This window comes from Heloderma suspectum, chromosome 4, assembly GCF_057233095.1.
Source record: "Heloderma suspectum isolate Gila_16-S chromosome 4, 16-S_ref, whole genome shotgun sequence".
NCBI lineage: Eukaryota > Metazoa > Chordata > Lepidosauria > Squamata > Helodermatidae > Heloderma > Heloderma suspectum.
In genome coordinates this window covers 260,264,109-260,288,765 of record NC_139461.1, presented here as the reverse complement: position 1 = coordinate 260,288,765, position 24,657 = coordinate 260,264,109, and the positions used below count along the sequence as shown (strand labels likewise).

Here is a 24,657-nt window from a genome sequence, read left to right as displayed (position 1 = left end):
GTAGAGGTCAGTGTTCAAAAGCAGAGGTATCTATAATTGGGAGGACCTAAGGTGGAATGCCCTAATTACAGTTCCCACCCCCAAAGTGTTAGAGGATGGGACTTTTGTATCTCCCCCCTCTGCGTGCGTGTGTATACACACACACACACACACACACACACACACACAGGCATTCTCCTGTTCTTCCTCATGACTCTTATTCCCAGTCTTCTGGCTTGTACCATTCCCTTTCTCCCTCTCTCTTAGGCCCTGGATATGGTTTTCTACTTAAGACAGTAGAGAGCTTACTAGCAAGACACCCCCCCTACTTCTAATAGAGTAGGAAATCATAACAATTTATCTACAAATCTGATGCATGTCATGAAGCAAAAAAAAGAGAAAGCGTCAAAGATGTTTAACAACCAGTGAGTTATTAAGGTCAAATCTATATTGAGTTCAAAGAGTTCCTCAAGGCGAATAGAAAACAATATAACCCATTTGGTTTTATAAAACTAATGAATTCATCTTCTTAAAAACACTAAAATAGTTGATAAAAGTCAACATACTGTATATTACTCAGTCCAAAAAGTAATATAACATGATCTGTAAAGTGGGACCAACCAAACAGTATATTAACTCTTGGAAAATGGTATATGATGCACAGTCTTGGTTATCTTTAAGAACACCTGTTCTACATCTGATACCAATAAAAAAAATAGCAGTCTTTTCTATACACACACATCATAATCTGTAATGAAAAATATATGTTGGAACATAGCTTGTAGGCAATGATAACCTTGTCCTTGTAATTTAAAATGCTTTTAGACTGTATTTTAGAAACACAACTCTGCTCATGAATTTCTTAAAAGTAATCCAACATGGGAAAGCATTTCTCTACGTGTAAATTCCTCTTCTCTTCATTGCTTATACTGGTGCCTTTCCTTCCCCTTTCTTTCGGAATGACATGACATTCTTCTTTTGAAGCTGAACTGAATATTTGTGGCTTCAATGCTGCTGCAACGTTGGTGGGTAAACAGACAGACTTTATTTTGCATTTATACCTCAAAGGCAAGTGACATTGGTGAGTTGAGCATGAGAAATTATCTTTGACGGGAACAATCTCTGCTTTGTCCTCACTCGGCTAGTGAGGCAAGAAGCATACTTCCCTGCTTCAGTGTTACATCAAGCACATAAACTGTAACTGTCTTAATGAGACCTCTGTAATTGTTTGTTTCTAATAGTTCAGAGAAATCATTCCTTGAATATTCATTTGCAGAACATTGAGAGAGGGAATTCGTATTGGAAAAAAAAAGTAAATTGACCAACAATGCTCATTTGTCCCCAGAATGAGACATCTGTATATATATTCTTTAACTATCTCCCTTCACTGGAGAATGGTCCCTGTAAGTTATGGCTGGAGCATTTGTTCACCGGTGGTCCATTGCAAGAGGTGGTTTGTATAACAGTGATTAGCCTGGGGGTTGTAGAATCACACTCATAAGGAAGCCTCTCTGGGTATAGTTACATTAGAAATATAAAGCACTTAGATGTGACTGTTTTCATTTTTTGACAACAATTAAACAACTAGAGCTAATGCTTATTGGGAGTAATTCCATGACCAAGCAGCATGATGTTGATGATAGCTATATATTTATGTATTTAATCCATCAATGTATTTCCTATCTTTCAATGTAAACACATTTCCAGGGCACTTACCACATGAATCTGAAACAAAAAATAATAGAATCAGAAGAATGGGAAGGGATCTCAGATTTGTTCTAATTACCTGCTGATGCAGGAAATCCACTACTACAGGACCACTGATGCGTGACTATCCCTTCTCTCCTTAAAAACCTCTGATGAAGGATAGGCCACCACTTTCTGAGGCAGCCTGCTCCACTATCAAAGAACTTGTACCATCAAGAACATGAAGATAAATGGCAGCTGTTAAAATGGCTCCTTCACAGATTAAAGGCTTGGGAAAATGAAGTATTTGCCTGGTGCCAAAAGGGCAGAAATGTAGGTGCCAGGTGAGCCTTCCTAGGGAGAACATTACACAAATGGAGGCACTGCAGCTCCATAGAACCTCTTCCCAGTCACCACCCACATCAATTCAGTTGGCACGGGCACCCAGAGGAGGGACTCTGAAGATGATCAGAGTATATGTGCAGGCTCTTATTGGAACAGGCAACCTTCATATACCTAGGTACAAGTCATGTAGGACTTTAAAGCTAAGCACCAGCACTTTGAACTGTACCCAGAAGTGGAGCTGAACAAAGTGTAGCTGTTTAAGTACTAGCAAGATATCTGTGTTCCCATTGACTGGTCCCACTTACCAGCCTCGCAATCATATTTTGATCTAACTATAGCTTTTGGACGTTCTTCAAGTCACCATGTATAACACACTGCAGTTGTCTAATCTGGAGGTTAGCAGATCACGGATAACTGGCTAAGCTATCCCATCCAGGAGAGAGAGAAGGTGGTGCACAAGCCTTAGCTGATGAAAGGTGCTCTGTGCCATGAAGTTAACTTGGGGCTCCGGTGACAAAGCTGGAGCAATCCCACCTGTAAACTTGTTTCTTTATAGTGAATTTATATGGCATTTTACAGGAAAGAAAGACAGGCCCTTGGCCCAAATAGTATACAATATAAACTTAAACAAGGGGAGGGGAGGAAAAAGAGAAAAGGTAACAAAGGATTAATACTATGCCTGTTGGTACAGATAATTGCTTCTGGAGTGATGGAAGAGTATAGCAAAGATCTTGCTTTCAGGTACCGTAAAAATTCCTGCATGAGACAGAGCGAGACCACTTCTATACAGCTCTTTAATTCCCACCACCATTGGTGGCAGAGTAACATCAACTCCTGCAACTGCAGTATGACAGCAGGAAATGAGTTGACCTAACTAATAAATGGGAAGAAAAGCTTCTCATCACTGTTATGTGACCCAGTGGTAAGGTTTGGGTTCCTATTACAATCTCTCCAGGGGGTGAGGGGAACCCAGCTACGTTATTCCTTGTGAAGGAAGAGTTAAGTAGTAATCTAGGCCACAAAATAGAATAAAAAAGTTGTAACCAGTTTTACCTCAATACTATGCAGTCCTGAGGTACTTGGAGGACAGATTGAAAAACGAAACTGTTCTTAGCGTTTTTGTTCGTTCTTCAGGAAACAGGGACACTTTGCTTAAAAACTTGCTTTTTTCAGAGTAAGTTAAATCTGTTTGCGAAAGGGAGATCCCTGACTTCTTATTCCCAATAGCCTGTGACCTTGCCTGAGTTCATATTCATGAATCAGCAGTCAACCAACAAGAATACTAAACATTTGATAAAGTCTGTCTTGTGTAGCTACAATGCAAGCTGTGTTACCTCCTGGGGCGCTAATGGATCCTCAAAAATAAATCCATCAAGGAATTCTTTTTCTCCATGTCTGTACTATTGGAAGCTCTAGTGTCTTTTAAGACACTACTAAAGCCCTACTGTCTTTTAAGTTCATCTAGGCAATACGTTTTCACATTGTCTGCTACTCATTTTCATACAAAGAGAAGGCAAAGTACATGTTGCATCCACTTACCTGCCATCTTTTGTTCTGGGTTAGTATTCCATTTCCAGAATTTCTTGTGAAAATGCTTGTACTTGTAGGTACACGCTTTTCCATGATTGGGCTTGAAGTCTTGCACAGTTATTCTTTTCAGCAGTCACTTGGCAATATAGACCTGGCTTACTTCTGATAAAATGTCCTATGGGTTAAACTGTATTTATTACTGCTGGGGTGCTGTTGTGCTTCTGCAGTAACAACATTTACTGTCCTTCCCTGCCTGCCTACGGGACATCTTTATACTCTATATGGTGAAGGAATCCCCCCTCCCCATCTGCTTGGAATTACAGGGGAAATGAGAGATCTGTTCTAAAATAGGGACAGAATGGTGTTCAGTAGCAAAGCCAGTCTATACATCCATAGGGCAATATTTTCAAATCTTGCTTATGCATAGATGTCACTGAATTGGTTCACAACCTGTATTTCTTTGTAACTGTACTTGTTGCTAAAAGTGTGACTTACTTTATTTGCTTATTAGCTCCTCTTCATCCATGCTCTAGTTAACTGAAATCTTGTTCTTAAACTTACACATTTCCACAGAAAATGAGAAGGCTCCTTTTCAAGATGCTTTGGCAGTGACAAAGCTTGGTGGAATCTGCTGTTTTAAGAGCTTTGTGTAACAGCAATTAATCAAAGTTCATGTTCAGTAAAACTTTACATAAGCCACTCTTTGGAGTGGTGAGATTTGATTCTCTGAAGCCAAATGTAATTTGGCTGTGTATTCATTCTGTGTCAGCTGGCCTTGCATTTTGTCAATTATCCTTTTTATAACATGGTACAATTCAGTAGTGTCCTCTGAACAGGCACAAAACTTCAGTGTTTAATGTTCATGTGATGCTTTAAGCTATTGTGTGCTGTGTGTAGGTGTATCACAGCTGCTGACGCATCCTGATATTGCTTTGATGTTCAAAACAAGATTTGAATCGTGTTTTTGGTTACACACTGACTTTACTAGACACTTGCACATGGGGGGAGGGAAGGGGGATAGACTAGATGTTTGGAGACTATAATACTCGATATAGAAATAAGCCCTGATACTAGACTACTGCACAGAAAGTGGTAGTTTTAGCACACCAGCTGCCTAAACCTTTAACCACCATTTCTGTAGCATAATGTCAAAGGATAGTTTTTCAAGAAATAATTGGGTAACATTTGTCTTGAGAAAAGGAATTGTTGGGGAGAGTGCTATGTCTCAATGGAAGAGATCATGCTTTGCATACAGAAAGCTCCATGCTGAGTCCCTGGAATCTAATTAAGAGCCCTATAGGCCTGATGCTCTTTAAGAATCATAGAATAGTAGAATCATACAATAGGAGGGTTGGAAGGGGCCTACAAGACCATCGAGTCCGACCCCCTGCTCAATGCAGGAATCCAAGTCAGAGCATCCCTGACGGCTGTCCAGCCTCGTCTTGAATGCCTCCAGTGTGGGAGAGCCCACGACCTCCCTAGGTAATTGGTTCCATTGTCGTATTGCTCTAACAGTCAGGAAGTTTTTCCTGATGTTCAGCCGGAATCTGGCTTCCTGTCACTTGATCCCATTATTCCATGTCCTGCACTCTGGGATGATGGAGAAGAGATCCTGGCCTCCCTCTCTGTGACAACCTTTCAAGTACTTGAAGAGCACTATCATCTCTCCCCTCAGTCTTCTCTTCTCAAGGCTAAACATGCCCAGTTATTTCAGTCTCTCTTCATAGGGCTTTGTTTCCAGTCCCCTGATCATCTTTGTTGCCCTCCTCTGAACCCTCTCCAGCATGTCTGCATCCTTCTTAAAGTGCAGTGCCCAGAACTGGACACAGTACTCCAGATGAGGCCTCACCAGTGCTGAGTGGAGGGGAACTAGTACTTCCCAGGATTTGGAAGCTGTGCTTCTGTTAATGCAGCCCAAATGGAGGGCTCTGAGATTGGATCCCTCTGCCCATCCAAATCCCTACCAGTAAGAGCCAGGCAGGGTGGGTGGGAGGAATGACAGGGGGTTTTGCCTCCTTTTCTTCCTTTTTTTTTTTCTAATTTGAGCCAGATGGGCCACTTAGCCCAGGGACCATAGGATTCTTCTCTAAAAGATATTGGGTAGCAGGACTGGGATAGATCTGTGTCTGAGACCTTGATGAAGTGCTGCCAGAGTAAACAATACCGGATGGATCAACAGTCTGATTTGATAGAAGGCAGCTTCATGTGTGTTCAGACTTGGAATTTGGGAGGCTTAGATTTAATTTTGAGCTTTCCCATCGGTAATCCTCCTGTAAAATCAAATCAATTACTTTACAGTGCTTTTATATTGGGTTATTTATGAGAATGTTTTCAAGGCTGTGAAGCAGCTGAAGGGGACTTCTGTGTTTTTGCATGCTTCCCTGAAAGCAGCCAGAATGGCATCTCATGGGACAGGTGACATGATCCAGTTGGAACTTCCTGGGATTACAGAATACCTTGTTTTCCAACTAAGATGCAATTGACAATGCTGACCAGGTTCTGCTTGGTTATCCAGGTTAAAGGGTCACGATGGGGCCGGAGTACCAATGTGTGTTGTCAACCTTGCTATCTGTTAATGGAGAAACCTGATCAGTTAATATTCAGGACATGCCCATTCAGTTTAGTGTCTGTAGAAAACATTTGGGCTGCCCTTAATCACTGCTTACTTTGGATTTAGGGCCGATTTAGGGCCTTTCTGTAATGAAATATTTTAAATACTGCCATGTAGATTAATCAGATTCAAACCTTTGGATGGTAATTAAAAGAATACAATTTGTACATAAAAGAGTTGGGCTACAGAGGATTTGAGCTGTGATTACAGCTACTGACTGGTTAAGAGTTAGATACACAAGTAAAACTGATAGTTCACATGACATAGCACTCCAAGATAAAACAATGGACCAACGATAGCACATCTAGTTTATAAATGTATAGATTTTTAAAAAAAGATACAAACAGATTTTAAAATGTGAAACATTTTGGCATAAAACACCACCTTGAGTCATAAATAAGAGTGTACCACAATACCACTTATAAACTGAGCCAGAATCTATCAGCAACAGGAACCAATCATGAATTTTAAAAATCTGTACATTTATAAACGGGATACTCTGTTGTTGGTAGATTGTTTTGCTTTGGAGTACACAAGTAAAACTAAAATAACCCATCTTTCATGACACTATTTTATACACTGATTTCAATTGTTTTATTCATCTCCTATGGCCACTGTCAAACTGCTGTTCATTTACCACTCCTAGGACTGCCCTAGAGTTAACATCACACATTTATGCATTTGGTGAACAAGAACGTTTACTGCAGAGGGCTTTACCCACATAACCACTTCAGTGTTTTGCCATAGGAATAACCCTGTTACTTGCTGTGTTAGTCTATGGCAAATGGTTCATATGTATCTGCACCATTCTGCTACTTGATCTTCATTTTGCAGTTTGTTCACTGGATGCTAATGTGATTAAGCCAGTTCTAGAGCAGATGGTGTTCGGTTGATCTGGTGGTATTTCAGTTTGGTTGATCTAGTGGATACGTTCTTAATTAATATACATCCTAACCCAACCTGTTCCAGCTTCTGTTTGGACATTACTGTCAGAAAACATATTTTGTCTGTGGAGCTAAAGAAAAGACTATGAAACGTAAGACTGGATAGTAGCAACCTGACTCTTATACTGAAAGAGAGTGGAAGAAAAAAGATCCTTATAGAGAATTTTCTCCAGGAACATATATAGTACTTGGGTAAGCATGGAATTCCCAGGGTAGAAATTCTCCCTCTGGAGTCTATCAAACTGAGTTTAATTTGGCTGTTGCTTTTACTGAAAGCCACAAGAACAAAATTTGATCACAGCTGGCAAGCTAAAGCAATCCAGATATTTGGCAATTTGTCTTTAAGGTACAGATGAAGCCCACTTGGATCAGAAACTGTCCTATTAATTCAGTGTCCTGCTGATCCCCATGGTTGGTAATGCATATTTAAACATAACATCTATTTAGTATGCATGTGTATAGCCCTCTTTCCAAAACTGGGAGTCTAAGAAGAAAGGTTTCTCTTCCACATTGTTAGGAGCGCCCTAGCTGCCTCTTGCAGTCCCCACCAATAGCCAACTCAAGACACAGACGACGAGGAATTCTTTCCGAGACTTTATTCCTTTACGACTCTTTTAGTTACTAATCGCTAGCGATAAAGCAAGGAACAGCACTGGGGAAAGATAGTAGAGTAGCCTAAGCTGCAGGTAAGGCGGTTGGTCCCCGTTTGAAGGAGAACCACGGGAAGACCCTGAACTTATGGGCTAGGGAGAGATCCTCCCTTTTTCTCTTGGGTCCTTGGGACGTGACCGTTGTTTGCGCACCAAACGAGCGCTACGCCTCCTTTCTGCGCCCTCCATCTGTCATCGCTCCCTGTGTCTGCGCCGAGCGTCCAGCAAGCCCCCCTCCAGCGCTCTCTCACTGCCAGGGTCACTATCTATCCCAGGAATGCTGGCAGGAGGAAACTCTGCCAGCTGCTGTGCTTGTGAGAGATGAGCGAGCTCCTCTCCCATGGATTGCTGTTCCTCCTCAGAATCAGAACTGCTCTGGGGCTCTATTGGCTCAGTTTCCACCCTGACACACATTCCCCCCTCCCCCTACCACTCTCTCTTCTTTTTATTTTAGATTAGGAACTCTGCTGTCAACCAGATTTAAAAGCTTTATTTATTTAGAAATAAACCTGAAATTCAACTTGGAAAAAAAAATCTTGATTGATGTATGGAATTATACAGCACCTTGCATAAGTATTCACCCCCCCTTTGACTTTTCCACATTTTGTTGTGTTACAACCTGGAATTAAAATGGATTTAATCGGCATTCTTGCCATTTGATTTACACAACATACTTAACACTTTGAAGGTGCAAAATTTGCATTGTGGCACAAAAGTTAAACTGGCATTTGTTGGTTGAATAAGTATTCCCCCCCCCCCCCCCCCCGCTGGTCATTACTTGGTAGAAGCACCTTTGGCAGAAATTACAGCTGTGAGTCTTTGTGTAAGTCTCTACCAGCTTTGTGCATCTGAATCCTGCAATTTTTGCCATTGTTGGCAAAATTGCTCAAGTTCTGTCAAGTTGGATGGGGACCCTTGGTGAACAGCAATTTTCGAGTCTTGTCACAGATTCTCAATTGGATTGAGGTCTGGGTCTTGACTGGGCCATTCTAGGACATTCAAGTTCTTGTTTTTAAACCACTCCAGTGTAACTCTGGCTGTGTGTTTAGGGCCATTGTCCTGCTGGAAAGTGAACCTCCGCCTCAGTCCCAGATCCCTTGCAGACTGGAACAGGTTTTCCTCTAGAATTGCCCTGTATTTGGCTCCATCCATCTTACCCTCAATCCTGACCAGTTTTCCAGTCTCTGCTGATGAAAAGCATCCCCACAACATGATGCTGCCACCAGCATGCTTCACCATGGGGCTGGTGTTCTCAGGCCTGTTGGGTTTGCGCCACACATAAGGTTTTGCAGTAAGGCCAAAAAGTTCAGTTTTGGTCTCATCAGACCAGAGAACCTTTCCCCACATATTTGCTGTATCTCCCACATGCCTTTTGGCAAAATCCAAATGGGATTTGATATGTTTTTTGCCCCCTAGCAATAACTTTCTTCTCACCACTCTTCCATAAAGCCCAGCTTTGTGGAGCATCTGGGTGAGAGTTGTCCCATGGACAGTTTCTCCCATACCAGCTGTGGATCTCTCCAGTTCCTTCAGAGTTACTATTGGCCTCTTGGTTGTTTCTCTGACTAATGCCCTCCTTACTTGGTTACTGAGTTTTGGTGGATGGCCTTCTCTAGGCAGAGTCGTGGTTGTGCCATATTCTTTCCATTTTGTAATAATGGATTTAATGGTGCTCCAGGGGATGTCCACAGTTTGGGATATATTTTTTTATATAACCCAACCCTGATTGGTGCTTCTCTATCCTGGACTTGTTTTGATGGCTCCTTAGTCTTCATGCTGCTGTTTGTTTAGATATGCTCTCCAGCAAACTCTGGGGCCTTCCAGAAACAGGTGTATTTAATCTGAGATCATGTGATACTTGAATTGCACACAGGTGGGCTCCATACAACTAATTATGCTTCTGAAGGCAGTTGGTTGCACTAGAGCTTATTTAGGGGTGTCACAGCAAAGAGGTGAATACTTATGCAATCCAGACTTCTCTATTTTTTATTTGTAAATCATTTTGTAAAATATGCAGATTTCCCCCCCACTTTAACATTGTGGACTATTTTGTGTACATCAGTGACAAGAAATCCTAATTTAATCCCTTTTAATTCCAGGTTGTAACACAACAAAATGGTAAAGTCAGAGGGGGTGAATACTTAATGCAAGGCAGTGTATAGAATAAAATCTCAATAAGGTTGCCAGACAGTTAGTTATAGGTAGGCTGTGCATATTATATTTGGAGTGCTTCAATTGAATTGCAGTTACAAAATAGATGAATCTTTGTTTTGCTGATGATTAAACTAGAAAATGTCTCCACCCGATCTACCAGACCAAATGTATTCTTAATGCAATACAGTGTTAAATTAATGCTGCTTCCACTCATCTATTCTTTAGAAACATTGCCAGCACAGCATTATTTCATCATCGGGAAGAATGTAGCAACTTTTAATAACATATACCCTCTTCTTATCAAGGAATATTAGGAACCACAACCATAAACTGGATCACATCTGAGCAGTGCCCAAGCATCATTTCTCTGGGCATAGTACAAACTTTTAACATGAGCCACTCCTGCCCATGACCCCATCAAAGGCCTTATCTGTTTTGAAAAATTGGGAGATTTGTGTCTTCTTACCAAACATGGTAGTATGGTATGTATGTGTGAATTACATATGAGTACACTGACACCATTCCCTATTTCTGGGATCTAGTATCAGTTTTGTTCACTCTAGAGACCAGAGGCCTAACTCACTCATAGGTGTTCTGAAGCTACTAGATCCTATCAGCAACATTGCCATCCACTGTTCCTGGGATCTTAACGTCCCCAGTTATTATGGTGCATGTCCCTCCTTCCTGTTGTCAGTTAGATGCCACGCTTTTTGTTTTTTTGCCTATGCACAGGAATTGTAAGCAGGGACTAAGGAATTCAGGGACTTTTACTTGAGGGAGCATGTGTTATAAGATGGCACATTACTTTCTGTCTCTCATACTACAAGTCCTAGAGTTTCTCATACAAACATTCTATCTTTCTCTGATCTAGAGGAGGGCCTAGATCAGCTCACTGTTCAGAGTTGCTTGATCTATTCTAATACTGTTTCTGATTTGCTCCAGCAATTCTCAAACGATCTGGATATTCCATGTAGATACAGGGAAATAAGATTGCATAAATATCCTCAAGTATAGTCTATGATTTTCCTCATAATAATGGGAGGACTGGGCCAGCCCCCCCCCTCCCAAATTTCTGGGTCTGGGAAAAAGTGTCCCCATTCCCTTGCTTTCATCATTCAGTGTACATGCATCCACATCTACTTTACGCTTACAGTTCTTGATATGAACGCGAAGCCTACTTGACACATGGATTGCTGCTTCTGGAGTGGAGCAACAATCTCTCCTAAATGATCAAAAATAGCATTGTGAAAGTTAATGCTGTAGCACAAGGCTGCATAATCTTTCTTGTCCTGTGGGCTACATGTGATGCTGGGTGGCAGCTCAGGCATCACACACATGTCTCCATGCATGTGCACATGCACACACATACCTCATTCTCATAGCAATCCTGCTCAAGATTGCTGGGGTGGGGGGGAGGATGCTGTGGGGTCACTGAGGGAGGCAGTGGCTAGAACCTTCTCCCTCACAGCTATCATGGCTGCTCTCCTGCCACTATTAGTGGCAGGAAAGTAAACCATCCTGGCTGCTTCTCCCTGATCCCACCCTTGGGCTTCCTGATCTCTCCCCAGCAACTCCATTTGGGAATTAAAGATCCTGGTGCTTTGTTCCACTTCCTTTTCTCTGCAGCTGAGCTTATTAGCTGGGCTGTGGACGTAGTGGGTGGGGCTCCCATGGGCCACCCAGAGAGTGGCCAAGGGCGAGATGTCTGCTGGCCACAGATCATGCACCCCAGGATTGTCTTGCTCTGTACCCTGGGTGTGCTGGAACATTTTAATTGCTCATAATGGCCTGACATAGAGGGATGTTTAATACCCGCCAACTTGCTAGTGGCGTGCTAACACTAGCACCAGTCCCTGTGTCAGTTGCAAACTGGTGCACATACACTGTACAACTTATCCATTGCATAACAGGTTACAGTTAGAATACAGTGGACATTCACAGTCTGCAGATTGTGTGGGTGGAATATCGACATGTGCACTGCATTAGGAGTGGCTTTGATCCTGTATTTGTTCTGTGCCATTTTACTCTTCCATTAGTTCTTTCCTGTTCCAGAAGAGTTGACAGAGATGCAGACACAGGGCTTGTTTGGATGATCAAACAAAGCCATGGTTGTGTGCCGCCGATTTAAACAAGCCACCATGGCTTAAACATTAAATAAACGTTTTGATCATGCAAACATAGACTGAAGTGGCTTTATAGTACCAAAAAAGGCATCAGGAAAACCGTTTTTCATAAAAATGTGCATCTATGGGCTTTTTCACAAAATCCTCAGTGACAAACCTCAGTTTGCCACTGAAGGTACACTTAACAGGGAGCCACAGATAAACCTTGATCTCTGATGAGAGTGTGCAATATATAAATAAATACATATTTGTACAGTTTGTCCCCACATGCCTTTCACATACTACATTTCAAATGTACTCTTATGTACGTAACAGGTTGGATCCGAATAGCTGCTTGCCCAAAGGATAGGGTCCTCGGTATCTCCTGACTTCCTCTCCTCTAGCTCTGTCCCTCCACAACACATTCCATGCCATCTCCAAATGTCACCCAACCCTCAGCAGTAGCTGTTCAGTGGGTCGCGGTGGGAAAACTTAGTTCTGCAAGTAGACCTCCAATTGCACTACTTAGGATCCAATGCAATGTGTGAATCAGCCCCGTATGAACTAGCTAATCAGTATACAGTATTCATGTATCCATGGCCTTCAACAGTTCATACTTTGCTTGGCGTACACTTGTTCTAAAGTGCAGGAAATGAATGAAATACAAAAGTGCTTCACATCTGAATAATTATCTTTTTGATTTTTCCTAGGCCCAATTAGCAGCATCCTGGTGAACAAATATGGTAGTCGGCCAGTCATGATTGCAGGGGGCTGCCTTTCGGGATGCGGCTTGATTGCAGCCTCTTTCTGTAATACTGTGGAAGAGCTTTACTTTTGTGTTGGGGTTGTGGGAGGTAAGTGACAGCTATTGGACATCTCCTTGGCTAATCCTCATAACTCTGCTCTTCCTTTTGGAGGAATGATACTGGATTTGATTATGATACAAGGAATCTAGTCTAGCCTGTGGAAAAATAAATGCAGGTATTATAGCATGTAATTGCATAGACTTTTAGAGACCAGGTCGATTACTTTGTGTTTAAGGGAAGCCACTTTAAGGAACTGAAAAGTAGAGGTCCATGCTCGATTTCCAGGATGGCCAGCGTCTTGACCTTGGGAGACCAGATTCTCCCTGGGTATGCTTTTGGGGGGGAGGCAGTTTCATTCCCTCCCTAGCTACAATGTTATCACAGCTTGGCCAAGGAAAGTTCACAATTCTCCCCTCCCCCCGCCCCAGTTCAACCAAGTAGTTTGGGAGGGACTTCTGTACCTCATTTGTCCCACATGACACTAGATTTTCTTCAGAAGACCTTATTCAGATCCCTCTGCTATCTGAGGAAAGGTGGATGGTGATCTTTCTCTATGGTGGCACCTAGGGATGTACAAAAATCACTTACCTGTTTGCGGATTATGCTGATGGTGGGGGGGGAGGCGCTCCGTCCCTCCCCCTGGAATCCTGGACGGGGAGGGAGGCGCTCCGTCCCTTCCCCCGGAATCCTGGACGGGGGGGAGGTGCTCCGTTCCTCCCCCCCCCCCCCGGAATCCTCCTTGGCCGGCTGTGCTCCACGGCGGCTCCGCGGAGCAGCTGGCCAGGCCCAGCCAGGCCAGAGCCATCCGTAGCCGGATTTCTGGCCGTGGAGGGCTCGGGGGGGGGAACCGCGTACGCAAATGGTGGCTATGGCCGCCGCCATTTGTGTTCCTTATTTTTGACCTCTTAATCTACGTAAATGTTTACGTAGACTAAGACGGCGAAAATAAGGGGAATGCAAATAGCGTAGTGGACGCTATTTGCGTTCCCCTTATTTTCGCCGTCTTAGTCTACGTAATTATTTACGTAGACTAAGACTATGTAATTATTTACGTAGACTAAGACGGCCCAAAATAAGGAACGCAAATGGTGGCAGCCTACAGCCGCCGCCATTTGCATACACTTTTTTTTTTTTTTACCCAGTTGTTTTAGGCTACATGAGTTTTTACGTAGCCTAAAACGTCTGGGTTAAAAAAAAAAAAAGGGCGTACGCAAATAGCGGCGGCTGTAGCTGCCGCCATTTGCGTATGCCTTTTTTTTTTACCCAGACGTTTTCGGCTACGTAAAAACTTACGTAGCTTATCACGTTGGTGTAAAAAAAAAAAAAAAATCCCTGCAAATGGCGGTGGTGGCAGCCGGTCGGAAGACCAGCCGCCGCAGCCGCCGCTGCTGCTGCCGCCGGAGCCACCGCCGCCTGGAAGATCCGCCCCAGGTAAGTCTCGTCCCGGGGGGATCCGCGGGGGTGGCGGGGGGGTGGCAGGCTGTTCCGCCACAGGTTTCGGGGGGCCGAATGCACTGACATTCGGCCTCCCCGAGATCCGTGGCGGAATTCTCTGCCATCCCTAGTGGCACCCCACCTTTAGAATAGCTCGCCTAGTATCAATTCTGTTATCTTTTTGACACCAGATGAAGACCTTATTTATTCAGGCATTTTATCTGCTGTTGAGTGTTTTTGCTTCCTAGCTCTGTGGTTATGTGGTTTTAATAATTACCATGTTTTTAATGTTTGGCTGGTTTTATATTTAATATTGATTGTTTTAATTGTTAGCTGCCCTGGAAACTATTCAGGGTTGAAGGGAGGAATATAAATACATTTAAATTAAAGAGGCAGGCAATGAAATTAGGAAATGAGAGGTCACCCAGAGGTCTCTGTGTCCTAAAGAGGCACACTTGTAATGCTGACTTGGCTAAAAGCAGTGGATGTGAGATGGGCCTTTAGCCCATTAGGTGTTCCCTTTTGGGAAACAAGGTGATCTCCCAGAGACACAGAGGCATCTGTGGTGACTTCTCATTTCCTAGTGGGAGGAGCCCCTGCATGGAAGAAGCAGACATGGTTTGCAGCCCCTGCCACCCCTTCCAACACTGGATCATGACTATATAGGACCGCAGTGAAGACACCCCTCCTAGGAAATGAGAAGGGTACTTGCCAGATAAGAAGAAATGATGCATTATATACTTACAAACTGATCAGGGGATGTGTAGTGGGAGCTGGGAAAGTTCAGAGAGTGTGGGGAACCCCCAGACTGGCCCTACACTATGTTGAAATAACCATGACTTCCGGTACCTTGGAGCCTTTGAAACTGTATTGATTTCATAAATGTGTCACAGGAGTAGCAGTTGAGTCAAAAATGTCTACCCCAACCGCCTAACAGCTCAAGTCAGCAGGCAGAGTGCATATTATACTATAGTCCAGCCTTCCCCAACCTGGTTCCTTCTGAATGTTTGGGACTTCAGCTCCCATCAGCCCCAGCCAGCATAGTCAATGGTCAGGAATGATGGGAGTTGTAGTCTAAAACATTTGGAGAGTACCAGGTTAGGGAATGCTGCTGTAATCCCATTAAGAGCATAACTCTGTTCCTCTTGTTCAGCCTACTCATGTATAAATATGTTCTCTAGAACAGGGTTTGCAAAGCTGCAATTCTCTTGCCTTTAATCATGTATTTACTTCTTTTCCCAGGTCTTGGACTTGCATTTAATTTAAACCCAGCCTTGACCATGATTGGTAAATATTTCTACAAGAGGCGTCCATTGGCTAATGGACTGGCTATGGCAGGCAGCCCTGTGTTCTTGTCTACACTGGCTCCCCTGAACCAATATTTCTACACCATTTTTGGGTGGAGAGGGAGCTTCTTAATCCTTGGTGGCCTCTTGTTGAACTGTTGTGTTGCTGGGTCTCTAATGAGACCAATAGGTCCTAAGCCAGACCAGCAGAAGAAAGGTGTTAATAAGGAAGCGTTGCAGGAGGCTGGCGAAGTGAGAAAAGAAGGAGCAGGAGATGTCAGTACAGATCTTATTGCTGGGAAGACGAAAAAGCAGAAAACCACAGCCTTCCACACTATTAACAAATTTTTGGATTTGTCTCTTTTTACGCATCGTGGCTTTTTACTATACCTGCTTGGCAACGTGGTCATGTTTTTTGGACTGTTTACTCCTTTAGTCTTTCTCAGTAATTATGGAAAGAGTATGAATTTCTCTAAAGAATCTTCTGCCTTCCTTCTATCCATCCTGGCCTTTGTTGATATGGTTGCCAGGCCATCCATGGGCTTGGTAGCAAACACCAAGTGGGTGAGACCTAGGATCCAGTATTTCTTTGCTGTGTCTGTGGTCTATAATGGAGTGTGCCACCTTATGGTTCCTTTATCTACCACTTATGCTGGCTTTTGTATCTATGCTGGCTTCTTTGGATTTGCTTTTGGCTGGCTAAGCTCTGTCTTGTTTGAAACACTGATGGATTTGGTTGGAGCTCAACGGTTCTCCAGTGCTGTTGGTTTGGTGACTATTGTGGAATGTTGCCCTGTGCTTTTGGGACCACCTCTCCTAGGTAGAGTATTTTCTATATTGCTCTTCTGGGGTAGTTCTGTGTGGGGCTGTGTCTGCAGGTATTACATGAGAAGAGGCAGTTAGAAAGACTAATTGTACCTCTAATGTCAGATTTTTAAAAAATATATACATATATTTATTAACAAATAGAAAAACAAATTACAACCAAAACTGAAGTACAACATTACACAATCATGGTGTGACAGCAACAATAAAGAAATAATAATAAATTAAAAATATCTAAAATACTAAATAGATCTAATCCATAATATTAAAAAATGAATATATATAATCTTTTAACAATCCATCTCAAGTTGTCTTATTGACCTTCACCACAGGAAACATGGGTAGGTGGAGGAGAAAGAAGAGGTAAGGATTGGTTAACATACATGATAAAAGGGGACCATAGTCCTGGAAATTCAATCCTAACTTGCTCATTTCTGAAAGCTTTCAGAATAGTTTAAAACAGGTTCTTAGACAATATTTCCAGGAGAATGCCACCCCTGACATTGAAATGCACATTTTGTGGGATGCTATGAAAGTTGTTACAAGATGCCACTGTATCCAGGAAGCTAGCTTCCTGAAGCGAATGCATCAATATGAAGCCCAGATAATTCTGGATAAAATTAAACAATTTGATAGGGACTTTAAGATATCAGGAGATCCAACAATTGAGCTTGCATTGACCAACAAATGGGCAGAGTTCCAATCTTGGGAGACAGAAAAAAATCTATGTGTCATTAGCCTACCTTACATACCTACATTAGCAGTGTTATTATGAATCAGGAGATAAATGTTCAAAATTACTGGCTAATGCTCTTTAAAAAAGGCAATCCAGAAATCTGATTCTGGGGATTAAAAACCGTAAAGGTGATATGATTTTTGACTATAAACAAATTAATGAGGAATTTGCTGTTTTTTATTCAAATTTATATTCTTCTGATTCCCCAAGCCCAAATAATATAGAAGCTTACTTAAGTAAGTTGGATTTAAAACCTCATTCACCTGAACCTAGATCCTGTTTAAATCCACCTAGATCTGAAATGGAGGTTAATGAAGCCATTAAGAATCTAAGAAAGTCAGAAATTTTGTTTATTTATCCTGCCTTTCTGCCAAAAAGTGGTGCGCATAGCAGCTAACAATAAAATCCAGATTAAAGCCAAAATCTTAATTAAAGCATAACATAAAAATCAATAAACTAGAAACACAATTAAGAATACAGCAATAAAAGTTAATAAACAGTATAAAACAATTTAAAACTCTCTTCTGCAGCAGACCATCTTATATGCTAAAGGTCTGCCTGAATAAAAACATTGTTGCATGCCAGCAGAAGGACAAGAACCTAACCTCTCTCAGCAGGGAGTTCCAGAGCCTGGAAGTGGCCACCAAGAAGGCCGCCTTTCACGTCCCCACCAAACGCAATCTGATAGTGGCAGTGCCAAGAGAAGGGCCTCCCTGAAAGATAATAAAACCTGGACAGGCTTATATGGGAGAAGCTATTCTTTTCAGGTAACCTGGTCCCAAGCCATACAGGGCTTTATAGGTTATAAGCAGCACTTTGAATTGTACCCCAAAACAGACCCATTCGTCAGTGAAGCTGTTGTAACTAGGGAATCCTGGGCTTCCTGTAACTGACCCTAGTCAACAGTCTGGCCGCCTTATTCAGGACCAGCTGAAGTTTCCAAACGGTTTTCAAAGGCAGCCCCATATAGAGCACGTTACAGTAGCCTAAATAGGATGTAACCAAAGTATGTGTGATTGTGGTCAGATCAGACATCTCTAGGAGTGGGAACAGTGGGTGCACAAGGCTCAGCTATGCCAGTGCACTCCTGGCCACTGCTGAAACCTGGGCATTCAAGGTCAGAGCTGAATCCAAGATTATAGCCAAACTGCTAGCCTGAGTCTTCAGGGAGAGTGTAACCCCATCCAGCACAGGTTGAATCCCTCTTCGCTGATCTGCCTTTCAACTAAACGGAAGCACCTCTGTCTTGTTTGGATTAAACTTCAATTTGTTCACCCTCATCCAGTTCATTACTGACACCATACACTGATTTAGAAATGTTCAGGATAATCTGACAATTATACTTCTTCTGCCACTATACAAATATGAGAAAAGTGTTCTCATCAGCTTGTGGTACAGTTTCCAAAGACATGTATTAAGCATCCATGGTAAAGCTTATCCATCATTGTGCAGCTTGCATAAACCAAATAATGGATTTGTACCTGTATGGATTTTTCGGAACAGCCTAAAAGGGAGGGGAAGTAGTTGCCACACTCCCTCGAACTACATGTACTTTAGATGATTAAAAAGTGGACAGTCTTATAATGTTCCTTTTTGTCTATTAGGTGCACTGAATGACATGTATGGTGACTACAAATATACCTACTGGGCATGTGGCATCATCCTGATTGTCTCTGGGTTCTTCCTGTTTATTGGGATGGGAATCAATTACCGGTTGTTGGCAAAGGAGCAGAAGGCTGAGGATAAGCAGAAGGCTGAAGGGAAAGAGGAGGAAACCAACATCGATGAAGCTGAAAAACAAAAGGATCCAAGCATTGATATGGCTAATCTGTCTCAGAAAACCGCAGAAGATGGTATAAAAGAGGAGGATAGCCACATGTGAGGGACTGGTATCTTAAATCCAGGAGGTTATGATAAAAAGTTATCAACATGGGTGGGGGAAGCACTGCTGGTAGTGAACAGTGGTGAGAAGTATAAATCAGGTGATTTTTTAAAAAAGAAAACGAAGCTGCAAATTGTCTTTTTATCAGCATTTAATAGGAGTATCAGAGCTCAGAGGGCACTGCCATCTTTTTATTGGGGGTTGGTGGGGAGGGAGGGGATTTTTTGTACTATGGCTTTTTTCTTTTTCATTTTTTTTAACAGAAATGTGAATGTATTAATATGTGCCTTAGAGCTTCCACATTTAGGCCATTCTTGCAAAGCCTTAACTCAGTTCTGCATTCTGTTATTGTAGGTTTGTAGTCTGCCTAGGCTATATCTGTAAAGGATATCTGACTTCTTTTATTCAGTAGGTTTCAAAGTTGAGTGTTAAAATGAACACTGCTTCATATGCTTCTAAAATCTGTTGCTGACAAGACTTGTGATAGAAGTACAAATATCTTTGGAGCACAGTTGAGGAAAAGGTTGGTGGATCTTTAATAAATAGTATTGCAGTCCTAATGCTTCTGGATGCGAGGTTCAAGCCAGATTGTGTTTCTAACAGCCTTTGAAAACTTTTCTAACTGTTGTGGGGTTTGTTTGTTTAAATCCCTTCGTGGTTAAATTTGAGGTCTCAAAATTGAATAAAATATACAGAGACATTTTTATACTGTCTTCACTTGACTTACTATGGAAGCTGAGTCTATATTTTAATCATCATTAATTTTCTGATTGTCATCTGCCTAAGGTCTATCTTGAGAGAATAATATTTGAAATGAAAGAGGTATCAGTGCAAGAGGGTGAGCTGATTACATAGTGCATGCCATTACTATAATTGAGAGAATATAAATGTATACCTTTTTCATTATCTGTTTGACTCATTTTGTGCACTGGAACAGGAAACATTAAGGATGTCATCATAAGGTTGGAAATAAGTCTCACTGAAATGAATGCAGTTTACATGTGAGTTAGCACATTTAAGGTCCGGCTTGTGGTCTGCATTGTTGCCATTCACTGCCTCTTGCCAACCCCACTACTTCCAAAGGGATGAATTTTCATTTTCACTTTCTTCTAAGTATCTAGTGCCCTGCTTTATAGAGAGTAGTGCCCAGAGAGCACTGTCTTATCATTAACTATACTGCCAGAGCAGTTACTTCTTTCTGACCTGTGCTCAGATAGATTTGTTGAAGAGCAGCATGTGTATGCTAACTTGGATCACAGATAGATACATTACTTGTTCTCAGTTCCTCATGCTTTTCATTTTGGCCCTCATTTCGAATGAGCTAAGGATTTGAAAGGATATGTAGGTGCTCAGCTACAAGACACTTTATCTGGTAAAAGACAGGAGAATACTTTGTATATATTTTGTTGTTATTAGTATTGGTGAAAATCACACTTTACATCAGAGGGTAAGCAGAGAGCAGCTTTATGGTCACTGGCCAATTCTACTGAAATCCAATCAATATTTATGAAAGACATTGGCTTTTTCAAATAAACGTTTTTGTATAATGTATCCACCAAATGCTGATGCCTTTTTTTCCTGCTTAACTATATAGTATTTAACCTTTCACAGCCACATTCCAAAGTACATGAGTACATTGGCATGTATCACATGGGTCTTGTAAGGAAATAGATACAAAGTTATGTTCCATGAAGACATGACATCGTGAGTCACTTAATCATATGAAAGTTAGTAGGCTGCAAGAGAATAACTGACAGAAAAACAATTCGAGGTCTTCTCTTGAAATGTACCTGATGCTCACTTGTGTGAATGGTGTGTGTTAAATGTGACTGCTGATGTGCCTTGCTTGCAAATTACTTTTAATCGGGTAAACTTTCTAAAACTCCGACACTCTTATGCCATTAATGCTGAAAACTGCATCTCAGTGTTTCCTCTAGAGACTAAAATCTAGTAACACAAAATTCATGATGTGATGTCATTGCGCTTCTAGTTAACCCACACTGTTCAATTTGCTTGCAGTGGTCAAGGAACACATAGTCCAGTGACACAGTGTTGTGTTTTTTTGAAGTACTAGAGAAGAGGAGATGCTGGACTACTGTTTTTAGTGGGAGCCACACATGCTGTGTAACATCTAGTGCTGGCAATGTATAAAGCAAGTAACATGTTGCTGTATTGCATTTGACTTTTTAGGAAATGGAAAAATTAAAACTTATCTTTTTATACTTTTGAGCATGTTTTGGGAATCTGAACCTGGCCTGATAGGAGTCAAATTGTGCAATGGTGTTTTGTAACTGACTTGTATTTGCCTACAAACTGCTATTCCATTCCAGTCAGAGGTTGATGAAATGCTAACCAGTATTCTTAATATTCTTAAAATTTTGTTTGGCCTGATAACTTTGAAAAAAATGGTTCTTATACAAAGGCTTTGACACTGAATGTTCAGATTCTCTCAGTTTCTCTCTCTCAGGTAATGGCTGACATCTGCCCAGGAACTTCCTGTGTGTTTAGCACTTTAGCAGTATTCCAGGAATACAGGATGTTCCTTTGCAGGGACCATTTTGTTCCAGCTAAAAGGAGGTTCAGTGTGACTCAGCAACTTCTCATGCTACCATTTCCATTTCCCTTTGCAGACCACAATGGCCCTCAGTTGTAGTGTGGGGATTTTGTAGGACAGTAGAGGAGTAGCACAGGCTTGTGTGTGGCTTGTGGGTGTTCTGAGAGGAGATAACAGGAATTATCCCTGTAGCATATAAGATATGATGTGATCTCATGACCCACTCAGTCGATGGAAGCTAGTAGCTTGTAGGAAAACAATGGACAGAAATATAATTGCAAGCTTTCAGCAGCAGGAGGGACAAGGTGTGTCTTTGGTGTTTTGCTAATTTGAATGTTGAAGTAAGCAATGGCTAATAAAACTTATTGTCTTATTAAGAACACTTCACTCCCCACAAAAGACCCATACAGACACGTCCTTAAAGACTAATTGTAAGATGATGCTCTGGCCTCCCCCCGCACCCTTGCCCCTGAAAAGAGTATGTTTATTTAAAGGATAGGAATTCAGTAAGTTTAAGCCTCCGATCTTCTTTTGCTGTGTAACCTGGACATTTTTAATTGAAGTAACATTGCCTTATCTAAGCTCATACTGAAGGGAGAATTACAACAGATTACTGGAAACTCCAGTGTTTGCTTATAATGTTGCACAAATGATAGTGCTGGTAATTGTCCCAGACTTAGGGTTTATATAAATAAAATTGAACAAATTGTATTTTGTGTTTTCTTTTCCCCCACCCCAAATATGTAAATTCTGACAAATGACTTTTCCTTTGTTAAAGAAGTTTCTGGAAGTCCCATGACAGTATTACACAATGCACTGTGAAATCCTCTGTTCTGTTGTTTTGGCTGCTGAATTAGGTATTTGTTTTTTTTAATTTTGTAATTTCATTCTGCTCTAAAATTGTACAAAAAAGGAACAGGTCAGGGTATTTTCGTACTTTAGAATAAGTTTATAAATCCAATAGAATATTTTGTATAAACAGATTTCATTGTACTGTATTGAGCTGTGACAGTGTAAAACCAAGTTGTTACATGTTCATGTGTCAAGAGTTCATAATAACTGGTTTACACTGCAATAAATTAACCATGAAAAGCTTCCAGTGTGGTCCGTGTTCTTGTAAGTCCAAGTAGTCATGAAGATAGCAGCTGCATCTAAATGCATTTGGTCTCAACTCTATGTTTACTGGGTAAGTTAGAAGCACTGCAGTTACAGTGACCCTGAGAATATGTTTGAAGAGTGGAGTAAAAATGCCTATAATAAAATTAATTGTAATAATAAATTGATAATAAATAATAATGCAGGGAATATGCTAGCACCCAAAGGCAATTTTCCTGCTTCTGTGCAGAATTCAACAGTATGCTTATGTTCCCACAATTCTCTTACGCCCTGCCAATTCCATTGCTCAAGCAGCCCCCACTGCTAGTGCAACAGAGGTTTAGTGCTTCTGGGGCACTTTCTGGAAAGAGGGAAGTCGGCAGAACAAACATAAGGGGAGCTCGTTTCAGGGCTTCCCCTAGGAAGTGGTAAATCTCCTTTGCATAAGTGGTTAATCCCATTTGCCAATGGAATTGGCGGGACCCATCATTTGCTGAAGAAAATCAGTGGGTTGGAAAGGAAGCGACAACTGGATTCCGCCCATTGTTTCTTTGAGCAAAAGTAGTTATTCTAAATGCCCAATCATGAAGCTATATTTAATTTTAACCATCTACTAGAAGGATGAACTAGATATCCAGCTTGCAATGAAGGTATCTGATTAACTCTGAGAGCAGATATATGGTCCATTGGAGAATACTGGATTTTGAACTACGTGCTGATTCAGAGTGCTGCGTAGTCATTGACATATTATGTCAATGATTTTAAACAAGCCCCTGTCTCCATTATTGTTTTATTATATTGGAATACTAATGGCCTATATCACAAACCTGTGAGGATAACCCAAGATTATAGTAAAATATCTTGTATATTAGAAGTGCTCTATTACAGCCTGATCTTGTGCTGTGCACTGTATAGGATAGGGCTCCCTGTGCTGACACGTTTACGTGTTCCAGGGCTGGGAATTGGCATGATCTGTGGTTGAAACAACTGTAGCTGTCGCTGCAGCTTGGGAAAAAATCATGCTGTACAGGAACATTATCCAGCAGAGAGAGGACAGAGTAGAATGGGACTATTGTTGACTCCTGATGCTACAACCTGAGGGAATCCAAGGCAAGGCCTTGGGAATGGCTTTGCAATGTGTAAAATCTAAAGATAAATGGGATGGGAGAACCAGGGATGCTTGAGCTCACCGAAATTCAAAACTCGGTTCGGCTCACTCCCATTCTTGTTTGCAATCTGTTTTTTTTCAGTTATTTCAAAAAGGAAAAGTACGCATTTCAAATGGAAAAAGCACACACTTTCTCCCCACTGATTAAAGCATGAAAATTTAAATGAATTTAAAAAACTGTGCAAATGCTTTTTTCAAACACGAATGCAAGTTTGGGAATTTGCAAATATTTTTGAAGAACATGTCCCATTTGCATTTGGGAGTGAGAGCAGGGCATTTTCAAGAGATTTGCAAACTGAAATAAAATTCTAGTACATCCCTAAATGGAACTGTCTAACTCTGCCCTGCATAGAATGCTACAGTAGCTATTGGGGTACAATCCACTTGTGCCACAACTGATAAAGGAGAGGAAAGGATTAAGAGTGTCTAATCAACATTAGTTGTCTAGTGGAGTGTTTGACCTAGTTTGAATGATCAAAAGAAGCCACCTGTTCTGAGCGGTGGGATGTGCCGGTGTGTGTCCGGCATGATTTGCATGATCACCGCCCAGCTTATCGTGTTGTCTGAACCCAGGTAGCATTGTTTGTTGGAGGGTTAAATAACCCTCAAATAACCCCATAGCCTGTTGTAGGGTTATTTGAGGGTTGTTTAACTATCCAACAAGCCATGCCACCCAGATTTAGATGTCACGATAAGCTGCGGGTAGGAGGTGATAATGCAAATCATGCCAGCACACGCCATGGCTCATAAGCCACGGTAACTTCTTTTGATCATGTGAACCAGCCCTTTGTTTTAATACTGTCAAGATGAGATGGGAAGCTTCTTTTCATGCTTCCAAGGCTTAGGTATCAGTATGATGTCTCCCACAAC

At 41.6% G+C, this 24,657-nt stretch overlaps 1 protein-coding gene across 1 annotated transcript in view; it reads left to right on the top strand.

The window, feature by feature from the left end:
* The window catches only part of SLC16A1 (solute carrier family 16 member 1), a 63,522-nt gene extending 40,900 nt beyond the window's left edge, over positions 1–22,622 (top strand). Inside the window, exons 3-5 of the mRNA XM_084853473.1 lie at positions 12,712–12,855; positions 15,484–16,347; positions 18,693–22,622. Coding sequence (XP_084709599.1) covers positions 12,712–12,855; positions 15,484–16,347; positions 18,693–18,970 — 1,286 coding nt within the window. The 3' untranslated portion in view covers positions 18,971–22,622. The remainder of the gene's footprint in view (positions 1–12,711; positions 12,856–15,483; positions 16,348–18,692) is intronic.
* Positions 22,623–24,657: the final 2,035 nt, after the last annotated feature.